At 44.9% G+C, this 16556-nt stretch overlaps 1 protein-coding gene and 1 long non-coding RNA gene across 3 annotated transcripts in view; one reads left to right on the top strand and one right to left on the bottom strand.

Annotated features, from left to right (window-relative positions):
- Window positions 1-14351, bottom strand: part of PANX1 (pannexin 1) — a 56376-nt gene extending 42025 nt beyond the window's left edge. The window contains exon 1 of the mRNA XM_017873717.1: window positions 13685-14351. Coding sequence (XP_017729206.1) covers window positions 13685-13865 — 181 coding nt within the window. The 5' untranslated portion in view covers window positions 13866-14351. The remainder of the gene's footprint in view (window positions 1-13684) is intronic.
- Window positions 14352-14497: 146 nt separating this feature from the next.
- LOC108530690 (uncharacterized) overlaps window positions 14498-16556 on the top strand; it is an 81331-nt gene continuing 79272 nt past the window's right edge. For both annotated transcript variants that reach the window (XR_001885926.1, XR_001885927.1), the window contains exon 1: window positions 14498-14748. This is a non-coding gene — a long non-coding RNA (uncharacterized LOC108530690). The remainder of the gene's footprint in view (window positions 14749-16556) is intronic.

Here is a 16556-nt window from a genome sequence, read left to right as displayed (position 1 = left end):
GACTGTGTAAGACAGTGCCGATCCTCCAAGCTCACACAAGTCAGTAAGCCGAAACTTACTGAAATAGCTTCTCATTCACCTTCCACATCCGCTTCTGGTTCTGTCTAATCCATCTTCCATGAAGTATCTGGGGTGAGATTTTTAAAATGTGTATTCGATCATGTCACTCACAGTTAGAAGCCCTACAGCTGCTCACTGGATAACTCTAAAATCCAAATCCCGCAAAGCCCTCCTTGATCAGACCCCTGACTGTCTCTCTAATCACTTTATACCACTCACTCTTCTCCCTACTCAGGAGGTTCCAGAAACACTGATTCTCTTTCAGATTCTCCAAGAAGGCATTTTCATTTTTCCCCAAGAGGCTTCACAATGCTAGGGATGACACAGCTGGAGTGCTGCTTCCTCAGCAAGCCACCCCCAAGGCCCCATCCGGGTGAGGCTTCCTCGCCATGGCACTTGTTCCAAAGCTCTGATCACAGCCAGAGTTCCGAAATGACTGAGGAGCTGTCTCCCCTGCGAGGCTACGAGCTCCCAGGACCAAGACTGCCTTCTTCACCATGGGACCCTAGCGTACAGCAGAATGCTCAATGCATACATTTCCGATGAAGGAGAACATGAATGAATGTAGACAACAAATGAAAAAGAATCATTACCATCAGGCAGGCATGAGCTCTGAAGTGCACTGGAGTGCATCTGATAACGATGCCCTCCAATGTTACAGGGAACACTGATCCCAAGGCGAGTTGCCTTCTGGCCACACATGCTCCTTGCAGCTCTTCCTTGCTGTTAAGCAGTAAGTATCCTAAGAATGTGCCTTCAGTTCTTAAAAGGGCATCATTTTTCTGTTCCATTATTCATGTCAATGTGTGCAACAAAGAAAATCCGCTGAGAACATAAAGGCTTAGAATGCTTATTGAAAAGGAATGAGGCCTTATTAAGAAGAATGTCAAGATCATCGGCCTCTGGACTCTCCCTTATCTAAGGACACTGGAGGCAGCAAGTCCTAGTTACCATCAGTCAATGTCATCCCAGCGGAGCCTCCAGAGCCCGCTAAATGGCACCTGAATCTGAGTGGGAGCTGGAGAGAAGCGTGAGGCCTCTGTCTCAGCTTTGTTGGAGGCTCACAATTTTGCAAAGCACCTTCATGTTGTAGAAGGTTAATTTACACTAGTTCAGCATCAACCAACATTTATTGAATACCAAGTACGTGTCAGGCTTCTTTCTACATATTATCTTATTAAAAGGGTTTCTGCAAATGAACCATCTGGTGTTGTCAGGGAGGAAATGTAAATCTCACCAACCAAGGGTACAGCCAAATAAGAATGTCTCTCTCCAAAAAATAACTTTCCCACAGGGCAGCGGCTATGCTTTTTGAAAACTTAAGAACCCTTACATTAAATCATGAAATGTAGAGCAGATATTAACATTTGAAAGAAAGATTTTTTTGGCAGACAATTTCACATTTCCTAATAAATAATATTTGCTAGTTGACTAAATTTAAACAGGAAACAGAGAGCTCAGAAGTGAAACAACTAGGGTTTTTTTTTTAAACCTTTTAGCTTAAAAAAATTGATTTAAAAATAGTTAAGATGGATTTCAGAACGAAGGGGTATTTCATAAGCCAAGGAAAACAAGTTGAGACCTATCAGTCTCTCTAGGATGAAACGTCCCAGGCCAAAGGGTGGGCACTGGGGAGGGAGGGGACAGTTACTAGACATTGCCAAGTGTCACAGAGAGCCCAGAAATGTGTGTCTCATGAAATTCTAGTGTAAATACGGAACTACAAGCTAAAACAGTGAGATGCCATTTTAACCATTAAGAATGGCAAATTTAAAACTCTGAAACTATTAAGCATTGGTAAAGAAGCGGGGCAGAGGGTCTGGCCCGTGTTGGTGATGGGAGTGTAAACTGGTATTCTGGAAGGCAGTTGAAAGTGCCTTTTCAATTTAAAATGTGCACAACTTTTGTCCCTCTGACTTCAAACTCCACTAGAGCAATGGTTCTCAAAATGTGGTCTGGAAACCCTGGAACCTGAGACCTTTTCAGGAGGTTCACGACATTAAACCTATGTTCACGATACTGCGATGTTACTTGCTTTTCTACTCTCGTTCTCTCATGACTGTAGGCGGTGCAGTTTTAGAGGCTACTGAGGTGGATTATCACAACATAATGAACAAGAACCCAGAATCCAGTCATCTACTACGAAATGAAACATTAAGTAGATTTTCAAAGATAGAAAACAATGCTACTCTTATTACTAAGTTTTTGTTTTATAATTATTTTCATAAAATGTTATACTCGAACATGTAATGGGTTTACTTCAAATCAATTAATAAATATTTTAAAATCTGTCAGTTTTAATTTCTAATATGATAAATACCGATAGACAACAAAAGCTCTTTGGAATGCTCAAGAAATTTTAAGGGTGTAAATGGGTCCTAACACCAAAATGTTTGAGAACCACGGCTCTAGAGAAACACATTCTGCACGAAGAAGCACATGCAAGGATGTTCACTGAACCACTGTTTGTAGTAGGAAAAAGTGGAATGAACATACTAGCCCATGAACAGATGGTTAAATGAACTGAGGTATAGTCACATGATGGAAAATTGTGGCACATTTAAAAAGATGAGGCAGATCTGCATGCACTAACATGAAGATATCTCTGGGACATACAAAAGATAAATGAGCAAATTGCAAAAAAAAAATTAGCACTGTAAAAGAATATGCACTAAACAGGAACAGTAGTTACCTCTAGGGAAGAAACTGAGATTGAGGTGTGTCCACAAAAAAGGGTAGGGCTTTAATTTTTCCTCTTAATGTATGAACTTTGACATATATAGACATTTGGCAAATAAAAATTAAACTGGAAAATTCCCTCCACTGCCATACCAGCAGTAAGGTGGGGGGGACCTGCTGGGACTGATGCAGTGAGCACCCCAGGACAGCCATGGGGTGTCCATGAATGGGTCTGTCTCATTAGCTGAGGTGCCAAGTCCCTGTATAGGCTATTTATCCTTCACACTAAAATATTCACCACCTTCTGAACCGATCTCAAAGTTGTAATCTTTTTCAAAGCATTTCTACTCTATTTAGCCCATCCATTATCTATTACAGCTTCCCAAAATTACAAGAACAGCAGTAATAGAACTTCTGATCAACCAGCTATAAATTGAGGAGTCCCACAACCGCTTCCTAGGGTTCATTCATTTGCTAGAGTGACTCACAAACTAAGGCAAACCCTTTACTAACTACTGCCAATTTAAGAAAAAGGATCTTTTAAAGGATACAAATGAACAGACAGGTGAAGAGATACACAGAGCGAGGTTCAGAAGGGTCCTGAGTGAAGGAGCTTCTGTCCCCATGGAGTTGGGATGCACAACCCTCCCAGCGTGGATGTAACCTGGATGCCCTCTGAACCCTCTCCCTGGGTTTCTATGGAGGCATGGTTGTAGATCATGAGCCACCAGAAATCAACTCAAGCTTCAGCCCCTCTCCCCTCCCATGAGGTCAGGAGTTGGGGCTGAGAGTCTCAACCCTCTAATCACATGGTTGGTTCCCTTGGCAACAAGCCTGGCTCACAAGGCTACCCAGGAGACCACTGCCATCAGTGACCTCATCACCAGAGTGCTGGGAAACCAAAGACCAAATAAATATTTATTATATATCAAAATAGTGTTCCTCATAACTATAATATTTTAAAAAGTCCAGTAGTTAGATAGCCTGACAAGTTTCCAGTAAGGATCCTGCTGATAATGATGCTCTTCCATTAATTCAAGAGCCTTTTAAATATTTAATATACTATGAGAAATTAATCTGCTAAGGAGATGTGACAATTGGTGCCAAGCAAGTCACTCACTTAGATTGCTGAGCTTCAGTTTCCCTGCTCATAGTTCTAATATTTTATAACTGTAATTTACCTAGGTATCTACTCACATGTAAAAACAAGCCAGTATGAAAGCAGTGACAAAATGGATGGTCTGGTATTTTCATGAAAATTAACAGACCAGTGGAACAACACGAAAAGCCCAAAAATAGGCTCACTTACTTGAGTTGACTATATGATTGGGAAATCATCACAGATCAATGAATAAAGAACGGGTTCCTCAATAAATGACAATGAGGGGATGATCAGCTAGAGTCTTGACTTACAGCACCAAAAGAACAAAACAGACTGTAGAGGTAATGTTCAAATAAAATCATTAAAGATCATTTTAAAAAACTGATAGATCAAAGGATGGGCTATGACAGTCTAATCATAATGGAACTGAAGAAATAATTAACAGATAGGTAGTTTTAACGACAAAATAATTTCTGCTTATCAAAACTTATACTGAAAAGGTTACTGAGGGATGGCATCAGGGGAAATGGGGATGGTTAATGGGCATAAAAACAGAAAGAATGAATAAGATTCAGTATTTGATAGAACAACAGGGTGACTGTAGTCAATAATAATTTAATTTTACATTTTAAGATAACTAAAAGAGTATAACTGGATTGTTTGTAACAAAGGATAAATTCTTGAGGTGATGGATACCCAATTTCTCCTATGTGATTATTACACATTGTATGCCTGTGTCAAAATATCTCACATATCCCATGAATATATACCTTTACATACCCATGAAAATTAAAAATTAAAAAACAAAAATGCTTAACATAAACAGAATTCAAAGGAGACTGACCACTGGAAAACAAAATACAATAAAGTCTAGCTAGAAAATATTTGAAACATAGAAACAGTTAATAAAACCCATTGAGAAACCAACATCCCCTTGGAAAAATAAGCAAAAGATAAGAACACACAATTCACAGAATTATATAAATGGAAAAATTACATATGAAAAAACATTCAATGCTGTAACTGAACAAATGCGACTTAAAACAATGGCACACCTTTGTTCACCTATTAAACTGTGGATGATAATCCACTAACTTTTGCCAGCTGTGAGGAAAGCCACTCCCTCAGCTTTGGGGATAAGTGTCCATTGGGGGTCTATCTAGAGGGCAACCCAACCACACCGGCCAAGTCTTAAAAATGTCTACGTATGATATCAATGAGATCACTTGGACTCGGGAAGGGGAACATCACACACCGGGGCCTATCATGGGGGCGGGGGGAAGGGTGGAGGGATTGCATTGGGAGTTATACCTGATGTAAAGGACGAGTTGATGGGTGCTGACGAGTTGGTGGGTGCAGCACACCAACATGGCACAAGTATACATATGTAACAAACCTGCACGTTGTGCACATGTACCCTAGAACTTAAAGTATAATAATAAAAAAAAAAAAGTCTACGTATACTTTGACCTTGTAATTAGAATTATGCAATCTATTGAAATACTGAGATCTTTAGAGAGGTGGCTTATTATGTACAGGAGTGTTCTTCACAATGCTATTTATATTACAAAAATTGTGAAACAGTTAAATTTTGACATATTTGCACAACATTCCACATCACTGCCAACAAAAAAATCAAGTGTACGACAATTTAAGAACATGGTAACATGGCCTTGACTTAGGTGTCTGGTTTTTTTAAAACTTTTTAAAAGTTACTGGAGATATATATATATATATATCTCCTGTACTTATATTCCTGGGGGAAAATAGACCAAGATAGAATAGTGGTTATCCCTGGTGGTATTATAGATTTACCGCTATTTTCTCTTCTGTATTTTCTAGAGTAAGTTTTATCTTTATAATCATATAATATACATATATAAATACTTATATTTTAAAAAGGAGTGTGAGCTATATAGAGAATTTATTAAAAAAACAACAGAGTCCCCTCCCCACCACCCTTTTCACCCCCTACAGGTGTGCCTGGTAGCAAGCAGATGGCAGATTCTCTTTAGGCCCCCTTCTCCCCCAGCAACTAATGTCTCCCTGCTGCTCTCAGAAACCCCATGGCATGAAGCTGGGCCTGCCTCACCCAGAGATCCTAGCTCAGCCAGGGCAAATGGCCCCATACTGCCTCCCCTTCTCTACTGCGGATCAAGCTCTCACTGCCTCAGGGGTTTGAAAAGGATGCAATCCAAGGAAGCAACCACTGCAAAAAAAAAAAAAAAAAGGTGTTTGCATGGTTTTTTAGAGATGTTGCTAATCCAAACCTAGAGTCCACGAAGGTCCTAAGACCTATTTTCAGGTTTTATCTATTTGTCTATTATTATTATTATATTTTTTGAGATGGAGCCTCACTCTGTCGCCAGGCTGGAGTGCAGAGGCACGATCTCAGCTCACTGCAACCTCCACTTCCCATGTTCAAGTGATTCTCCTGCCTCAGCCTCCCAAGTAGCTGGGACTACAGGCACGCGCCACCATGCCTGGCTAATTTTTTTGTATTTTTCGTAGAGACGCGATTTCACCATATTGGCTAGGATGGTCTCAATCTCTTGACCTCATGATCCACCCACCTCGGTCTCCCAAAGTACTGGGATTACAGGTGTGAGCCACTACAAATGTGTAGCACCTCCCCCCACTCTTTCTTGCTTCTGCTTTTGCCATATAAGACGTGCCTGCTCCCTGTTTGCCTTCCACCAGGACTGTTTCCTGAGGCCTCCCCAGAAGCCAAGCAGAAGCCACTAGGTTTCCTGTACAGCCTGCAAAACCATGAGCCACATAAACCTTTCTTTATAAATAACCCAGTCTCTGGTATTTCTTCATAGCAACGTGGGAGCCACCTAATACTTCTATGTATCAAGTTTTAAGGACACATGGTCCCTGCCCTAAATGAACTTACAGTATTCAACAAATAAATATGCAAGTAATTACCTAACTTCAAGTTGTGGTAAATGTTAGAAAGGAAACTTAGAGTGTTATGAGAACATGCATCATGAAGTTCAACTTAAAGTTGCAATTCTACCCCCTGAAGGAGGTCCTTTCTTTCTTAAAACCAAGGGCACATCAAAATGCTTCTTCCAAACTTCTAATGCAGTCACATTTTGCAGGAGTTAGAGCTGGATAGTGTACAGGGCTGTGTTTTGTTTTGTTTTGTTTTTCCACTTATTTCAAATAGGAACACAGGAATGCAAAACTATTCTGGAAAATGATTTCGTCCTTCTGGAAACTGATACTGCTACAGTCTCCTTTCCTTTTAATGTTGGGAGGAGATAAATATTTACGAAGATTTTCATGCAAACAAGCTTTATGTATGAGTAGAACTTTTTAAAGAATGTAAATGTCCATCATTAGGGGACTGCTTAGATGAATTATAAGTATATTCTAAGCTATGGAATACTCTTCTATTATAAAACAGTGAGGTGACACCTACGTACTGGCTCGGAAAGCTCTCCAAACATACTAAGTGAGAAAAACAAAATAAGCTGTACACTTCATGTTAATATAGACAAAGTACAGCAATAAGGCTGCACAAAGTGTCCACCTACCTTCAGCACATGGTGAAAGAGATTTATGAATCCTTTACCATGATAATGTATTTAGGTACTACTTGTACAAGAAAAGCATTAACAAAGTAAAACATGTATCCAACAGTAGACTCTCTGGACAGCACGCATCCTTCTGGAGGGGTTAGGAGTCTCTCTTGGCTCTTTGGTTAAGTGTGAGTTGAAGATGTTCTATTATAGGACCTATGCCATGAGACCCTAAATATTGACCCACTCTGATAGACAACCGTGAAAATAATCGATCTGGTACATGCTAAACAGCAGCCTGAAGATATTCCCAAAAACAGGTCTAAATTCAGCCACAACAGAGCAGATAACTTAAGCCACCCAGTCGCTGACTCAGTTGCAGGAAGTGAAAGGAGAACTCCAAGTAAACCATATTGGAAGCAGCTGCAGTTATATCTGTCCTTTGGCTCACTGGGGCTGGCCCAATGCCTGCCCTGTAATGATAGCAAAAGAGCAGCACTAATTCAGAAAGACCAAGTCCTTCTCTGCCCAGAACGGTGGTTGCCCACTGGGAGGTCAGTCAGGGAGGGAGGCAGGGTCCCCGGCTGACCAGACACCCTTTCCCTAGTAGACTACTGGCTGCCCCAGCTCCCCACCTGGTCCAGCCAGCCAGACTCAGGGCAAGAAACATCCTGGCAGGAGACGGGGGCTCTCCTTCCCAGGAGATACATGCCACGTGAGGCACCAGGAAATCAAAGCAGCCCCTGAGGCCTCAGGCCTTGTACAGCTCTAAGCATAGGGCACAGGAGGCCCTGTCAAAAGACCCCTTGAACATGAATCCCATTCAGAGTCTGGTCTGTTGGCAGTTTTGTCTTAATCTAGGCTGCTGTAAGAAAACCCAACAGACTGGGTGGCTTAAACAACAGTTATTTTCCCACAGTCTGGGAAGTTCAAGATCAAGGTGCCAGCAGATTTGGTGTCTGGTGAGAGTTCTTTTCCTGGTTTGCAGATGGCCCCCTTCTCCCCGTGTGCTCATACACCTTTCCTTGTGGCCACACTTGTGGAGAGAGGAAGAGGGAAGAAGAGAGGAAGGGGGATAGTGGGAGAGAGGGAAAGAGGGAGAGAGGGAGGAAGGGGGAGGGGAGAGAGAAAGAGGGATTTCTTCCTCTTTTTCTAAGGGCATCCCATCATGAAGGTACTACTCTCATGACCTCATCCAAACCTAATTACCTCCCAAAGGGATCTCCAATTAGCATCACACTGGGGATCAGGGCTTTGACATATGAATTTTGGGGTTGGGAGACACACAAACATTCAGTCCATAACTGTAGCACACTAATGGAATTCATAACTTTAGAGAAATACTTCTAGAATTTCAGAGCTTGAAGGTCACGTCATGCAATCATGCTTACATTCTACACAAGTTGTCACCCAGCCATTTCCTAAACCTCTCCCCCTCAATGAAATGTGCTGCACCTCTAGAGGTACCTGAGAACAGATGTGTTAGAAATGAAAGGCCTCAAGGCACTGCCTCCCAGCAGTTTGCACAAGGCAACACCCACAGGGTATCCAAGCCACATAGATCACACTCATCCTTCTTCCACAGTATAGTCACTCTGCACTCTGAACACAGATTCTTCCTCATCACAAAAATAACACAAAAAAGAATCTAAGGCACATGCAATATAACCTGAGCTTATAAATCAAGTGGGACAACTTACCTGTCATGATGACGTGCATCCTTGACTGCTATCATCAGAGGCAGATGTCTGGGAGGTGGCCAGGACAGGCCTGACCCAGGACAGCACTTGTATCATTAAATGGCACTCAGAGGGCGCACTTCCAAGCAACTGGGACCCTTACCCAGAACACCCCGTCCACTCCCTCAGCACAGCCACTCTGGGAGAGTTCCCTAGTGTGCTCTGGCACTTCCTTCACTACATTTCTATGGAGCACTTGTTGAAGGCAAGACATGATGGAAGGCAAGAGGAAGAAAAAATGAGGGCTGGTGAAACCACTGATTCTCCCTCCTCTGGCTCCCACCACACAGCTTTTCTAGCCTAAAGTCACAATTAAATTTAAACTGCCTTTTGCTGTGCATCACTTATTTTCCCCCTATCCAACTGAATCTCAGGGGAAGCAGGCCTGCAGTATTTTAGAAAGGCTGAGTAGAAGTATCAGACCTAACCAGACAGGTGCACATTTTAGTTCCTACATTCAATCCTTAGTATCTCACTGTCTAAAAGCCTTCAAAATGCTCCCAGGCACAACTCAGAAGAGTCTCCTTGCCACTCCCTCAGGAGTGTTTCTGCTTGTAATTCTCACTATCACAGGGCAGATCTGGACCAATGAGTGGCTGAGGACCACAGGCTGCCGCAATGACTACCAAAGTTGCCCTCCACCTTGACCATGGCATCAAACTTGCTACGCCCCTCCAGACCACATTACTTCTGCAGTGACCCTTCAACCTGTGATTGTGGGCAGACAGACCAAGATCTGGTGAATGAGCAAGGCAGAGTCCCTTCTGCTCTCTGTCCCCAACACAGTCCCCACCAGCCTAGGCAGCCCCACACCAGTGCCTACCACGTGGGACCTGTGTGAACTGCTGTGGGAGGGGAGGGGCCAGAACCTCCGAGGAGTGGACGCTTCACCTGCAGCCACCATGCTGCCACCCAGCAGGGCTTGATAAAGGTCAGCTCGCTGCCATGCCCATGGGTCTCTGTGGCCCGTGCAGGCTCAGTCCCTCTTTTCTGAGAGGAGCCCAGTGGGCTGAACAACTAAGAGAACAGGCCAAAGACTAAAGGGAAGCCTTTAATACGAAGCCAAGTATTTTATCATATGAGGACATTCCCTCTCTCTGACCTGCAACACTCCCACCCCCACAGAGGACCTACTCTTAAATCTAAAACACAATCCATGCACATTTTTTATTTAATGGATTACCTTTAAAGTAAAAAATCATTTATTTAAAGGAAAAATCACCACAACGTTTCAACTTGAATCCTATTTTACCAAACACCAGTTGACAGAGAATTTAATTTTGGGGAAGTCAATGGAAAATATAATTTATTTTACGCTTGAGGGGATTTTATATCACAAGAGATGAATTCTTATATATACTAATTTGTCATACAGGTGGAAAATGGAAAAACATGTAATTACAGTTGATTTTCTCGTTTCTGATTTTATATATATATACACACACAGCCCAACACAAACAGGAAAACAATGGGATTTGTTGTGCCCTCTTTCATGTGGAGCCCCTGGACCCTTACTTTGGCTTCCACCTCTCCATGTGACTGTGCCGCTAAAGCTCCAGCGGCCACACGTTGTCTCGCACATCTCAGCTTCGGCCAACACTGCTCCACACACTTGGAATCCTGCCTCAGGGGCCAACTCTGCCCTGAAACTCTCAGCGTTCCTGAGTCAGAAAAAACCTTCTTCTGCCTTCCCACAGCATTAGGCTTTAGTATACACTTCGGACACTGCCCAGGTTTCATGAATCCTGCATTAGGAGGGTTATGCGTTGAACTTCTCCACCAGACTGTGCTTCCAGAGAAAAGATTCTTATGTCCTACGTGTGTCTGACACCCCATTGCCAAGGTACAGCATCATGCACACCAGAATCAATCAACAACGTCTGATGATGCCAAAAGCTATCACCTTTCATTCACTCAACAAATGTTTATAGAGTAGTTTCAATCTCCATGCAAAACACGCATAGACAGGTTATAAAGCTCTGTATTAAGTTCAACAAAACAGTATTCCAAGCACCAGAGAGGGAAGGCGTAATTATCAGCAGAGGGAGGATGAAGCCATGTTTTAAGTCTGCAGGCCTTATCTCAGTGTCTTCCTGGGGCTTGTGTTCATTGACCAATATGGTGGGCAAAGTGCCAGCTCCATTTCAATTACTTCACTCTCCCTTTATTGTTGTTCTTATCTCTTTTGGCTGAGTGCATACTACTAACTACACAAAATTAAATGCTGCATACCATGATCCCTCCCACTGTACCAACTCCATGTATTAATCTATGTACCTCTCCCCTCTTCTCAAAAGCCCTTCTTCTGGTTTTATCTAAATGTATACCTGATCTAATAGGTCTTCCCTGGTCCTGCTAGCTTCATCCCACATGTCTGTCCTCCCCTGGAACTCCTGAAAACACTTCAGAAAACATGGGAGTCTGCTCGATAGCTCCTCACCCAAGTGCCTGCCAACCTTCACCAGCCTGGAGCTCATAGCTCAACACCTGTCTGGGTGCTGAATTACACACAGCTGAATGGCGTTACGTGCTAACAGATATGTTCTAGTGCGCAACTGCATAGTAAATTGCCACAGGACAGGGAGAAGGCAGGGCAAGAACAAGGTCTCAAAATCCTTTCCCATCTCCCTCAGCACACAGTGCTATGTACACAACACGACCTCAGACTCTTGCTAGGTAAAACCACTCCCAATACCCCAAAAATACCTCTCAGCCTACCAATGTTGTTACACCTTAGATGTTACACCTAAGGCATTACAGGTGCAGGTGCCTTAGAGTCCCTCTAATACATGCGCTAGAGGTGGAGATTAGTCATAGAGGGTGACTAACTCCTCCCTCCTGCCTTTCTGTCCCAACCAGGTACCCAAGACTTGCACCACAAAGACAAGTACCATGCCTCTTTTACTCCTGGGTGCTTGGAGGTCAGCACCGAGTTCAGCACACAACCAGTACTGAAGGAGGAATTGACTGAAGGGAGAGATTATCTCCATGACTCATGCTATTTGGTGGTTTCCCTTTCAGCTGGAAGCCTCAATTCACTGTCAAATGGAAAGTTAAAGAAAATCCCGATGACTATGCCTATGCAAAGAGCAGGAAAACTAAAAACTTATTTTCCACCATGAATTTGGCAACTTCCTGCGAAACTGAACTTCTTAATGCTGCGGACTGCAAAATCACACTCACCGTCACTCTTTCCTAATCAACTCTTCCCTCAACTTCACAATTCCCACCAACACCACACTCCAATCATCCAGACATACAACCTCCACAGCGTGTTCAACCAGTACTGCCCTTCATGGCCTATTAAAAACTAGGTACTCAAGTGCTGCTTATTTACTCCTTGATCTCACAGCAATCACCCACCTGTTTTCTTCCACTCTTCACATCTTCTCTGCACAAGACTTCAACTGATGCCTTGCTCTCTGGCACCCAGCCCTCTGGGCCCCATCCTCTCACCTTCTTCCCAGACCCTAAATGCCACCATCAGGCTAGTATTTACTTAATGTTGTTTTCAACCAGTCTGTCCTCTGCTCAAACAATAACTTCACAGTTCTGAAACCATCAGCCTACACTTTTCTGTTCCTGGCTGACCCAGGCCCATATTCACTCTCAGACTCCAGGAACTCTGACTTATCCTCCTGCCTTGGCTAGGACGGTCACTGTGTCTCTCTTTCCAGGAACATATAACATTCTCTGCCATCTCAAAACCTTAACAAAGGTCTTACTCCTGCTTATCCAAATCCCACTCACCCTCTGACAAAAGTTTTCCCAAAGTCCAGTGGCACTGGGTCCTCTCTCTACCCCCTGCCACAGAACGGTATTAAACCTTCCTGCACTACCTTCCTGTTGGTTCATAAACACTCTCTCCTGTGTGGAAAGTCAGAACAGCTGATAAGGAAGATAAGCCACATAGCCACATGATCCTGCCCAAACCACCAGATTTTCCAATCTCACACAACAGTTATGAAACTCAAATGAGAATTTACAGGAAGGGGACTTGTTCATCTCACATTCGTAAGACCGTCCAAGTGGAAGATCCCTCTAATGCCTGCCAAGTGCAGACATTTCCCATCATGCACAACCCTAGAGAGCTAAGATCTCAGCAAACACCAATTATATGTAAGATAGTGAAAGAACACACTTCTCATGGAGCACCGGTCTTCACATTCTCCATGTAACCACTCAGGAACTTCTCTGGTGCAAAATTTTAAGCGGCTGCACAAGTACGTAGGAGACAGGGGTGAAAAACGGGGATACAGCTATTCTTGGCAAATCTGGTGGCAAGGTGCCAATTCTAAGGGTGGAACATAAACTGTAAGCCACAATCCGATCAGTGGGGCATAAGGAACAAAAGAACTGAGGAGTAGGGATGCGAGCAGAGTAGACCAGGGTACCAATGGAACAAACACTTGGGCAAAGAACGCTCTGGACCACAAAACTGGGACCACTGTCCTTCCTGACGCTCACTACCATCACAGCTGGGCGTGCCCAGGCTCGGGCCTGTGAGCCGTAAAATCGCAGCTCACCGGGCCAGACCGGGGCGGCCACTCCCCTCCGTCCTGGGCGAGGCTTACCAATCGAGATCTCCTGCGCGAAGGCCAGCGAGATGAGCAGCAGCGGCAGCCCCACGGCAATGCACGTAACCATCTTGTCCACGGCCAGCTCCAGTCGCAGCCCCTTGAACTTAGGCTCGGTGGGTTCCTTCAGCAAGAAATCCGAGAACACGTACTCCGTGGCCAGGTGGGCGATGGCCATGGCTGCGGCGCGCCAGGCTCAGCCAAGCAGGACCTGGTACTGCCGGCGTCCGGAGAGCTGCGCGGCGCCTTCACCCTGTCACCGGCCGGGCACGCGGCTTTCGCTTTCTCTTTGCCTGCTCCCCAGCTGCTCCCGCATCCCGCCTGCCTTTGTGTCTCGGTGCCTCCGGCTCCCAGCGACCCCGCTGGGCTCTCGCGCTCACTGCCTCCGCCGCGGGCGGGGCGGGGCGGGGACCCGGGCGCTCCAGTTCCTGCAGTCCCACCTCGCGCGCTCAGTCGGTTTAAGTCCCCGGGGCGCGCGCGGCACTTGGATTCGCGCCTCTCCCGCGCGCCCGCAGGCGCGGGAACCACACGCGAAACAAAGCGCTTCCCTCTGGCTCTGCGCCTACGCGTCGCCCAGGCTGCCGAAGCGGCCTCCGGGCCTGCCCTGCGCTCTCAACCAGCCGTGCCGCGCTCTTCCGGAACCATCCGGGGAAACCGAGTACCCAGGGGCATGGAACTTCCGGAGACGCGGTGACGCGGGGCGGGGTGGGCGCGGCTGCGTCCCGCGCCCCTCGGGCCCTCTCTCCGACAAAGGGATTTTCCCACTGAGCGGCACCTTTGAAAATTCTCCAGTCCCTACCGGCCGCATTCTCCTCACGTCCTGGCACCCGGGAATTTGAAAATCATTTCTGCAAGCAACTGTCTGTGGACGGGATGGCCCCTTTACTCCCCACCCCCAACATTTCCAACACAGTGAAATGAGTTAGAAGGAGCTGTAAAAACTTCAAAGAACAGTCAGTGCCGTAAAAGGCCAATCGAGCGGTGTAGACAGATGGTCCCTTGCAGACGGAGCACTGGACCCTTCCAGGAGCTCCGCGTGAGATGGTGGCGTGGAAACGCTGGTGAGTGTGGAGTATGACCCGTCTGAGGCCTGAGTAGCGCTGCTGGTCCCGTTTCTCTTTCCTCTGCCATCCCAATCAGAGCCTTGTTCTGGGAGCCAGCAGAGGGGCGGCCTGCAGGTAGGTGGGTGTTGAGGCTGCAGAGAGCTGCTTCTGAACAGCTCACAGGAAGTGGATGATGGAAAGACAGGAGGAAATACTCTGACAAGTGTCCACGGAAATTAAGGTTGTTGAGGTAGAAATAATTTGACTTATCGGAAGCTAAATGTGAGGATCCACCCAAGAAGACTTACCAGCAAAGTTGGGCATGTTTCAAAATATGTTACACGTTGGAAGGGTTTTAGAAGAAAGTTTAGGCAAAGGAAGGAGGACCCCTCATGTCAGAGTTGGGTTTTTTTCATCAGAGGGTACGGTACACAGGTTAGTCACTGGCTGCAGATGACAACATACAAGCTAAAATGTTTTGTGCACAAGAAAATCAAAGTTTATATGATTGAGAAACAAGTCAGTGTTCTTTTCAATGTCAGTTTTTACATATTAATCAGTACATCAACAGTTCGAGGAACTGACAAAAAGATTTCAAGGACTCACAGATTTTTTACTCAGGGACAGCATCTAAGCCATGAATCATAAGACCTTTCTCAGATGGCTTAGTTAGGAAGCCCTGTCAAATGTGACATGTAGGTTATCACCAGCAACACCTGAAGCAGGCAGGACCTGCAAGCATGAGGGCACCTTGGGGCAGGGCTTGGCTCTCTTCTCTATGGGTCCACAGATACAAGCCTCAACTCCCACATGTACCTCTCCACCCCAGCCTGGCCACTGAACACACATCCAAGAGATGGCTCATAGGGCTTCAAACTCAATGACCAGGACTTTAGTCTTCATCTTCGCCTTAAATCTGAACTCCATCTTCCCCATCTTACTAAATGTACCACCAGCCACCCGTGCACCCAAGTTGGAATCCTGGAGTCCGTCTTCAACACTCCATCTCTCACAGCTGCCATAACCAAGTGTCAAATTCTCTTACTTCTCTCTCCTAAATATAGCAAATCTGACACCCCTCCACCTGCACTCCCAATACCCAATTCAACGCACCATCCTGCCTCCTAACCACATACAGGAAATATGTGCGACAGGGTCCCCATCCATTCTCTACAGCTGCCAGGATGAGCTTTTCAAAGCTCCAGTTGGATCATCTTTTCTACTTAAAGTATACATTGTTTTTAGCATAAAATACAAATTTCTTAGCATGGCCTCTGCCTACCTCACCACCAGCTTCACTGCTTTGCTTTCAGTTTTTCAAGTTAGCTAAGCCCCTGGCCTCCTCCAGGCCTTCCCACCCAAAACACTCCCCACAGTGGCCTCTTTGCCTGGCCCACCTTTATTCACCCCCCTGGCCTCAGCTCGATGTCACTTACCTGGGAAAGCCTTCCCTAAGTAGACAGACTAGATTAGGTCTCTTTGTGAAATTCTCTCGTAATACTAGCAACACTAATTACTAGCTGTGAGTCTTGGGGAGTTCTTTGACTCTCCTGTGTCTCAGTTTTCTCATCTGTAAAAAGGTTGTACCTCTTAGGACTGTGGTAAGGACCAAATGAGTTAACATGTGGGTAGTGCCCACTGCCAGTGCCTGGCAACTTGTGAATCCAGGTACGTATCATCTGTCATTGTTGCTCTCTATTTTTCCTTCTTAAAAAATAGTCACAATTACAACTCAACAAATATTTATTCATTTATTTAGTGTTTGCCACCCCTTTATATGATCGACTTCTATTTATTTATTTATTTATTTATTTATTTATTTATTT

The sequence above is a fragment of the Rhinopithecus bieti genome, unplaced genomic scaffold (assembly GCF_001698545.2).
Source record: "Rhinopithecus bieti isolate Rb0 unplaced genomic scaffold, ASM169854v2 scaffold_8678, whole genome shotgun sequence".
In the NCBI taxonomy this organism is placed as follows: Eukaryota; Metazoa; Chordata; class Mammalia; order Primates; family Cercopithecidae; genus Rhinopithecus; species Rhinopithecus bieti.
Note: the sequence above shows the minus strand (reverse complement) of the source record. Positions and strands in the feature narration are given on the sequence as shown.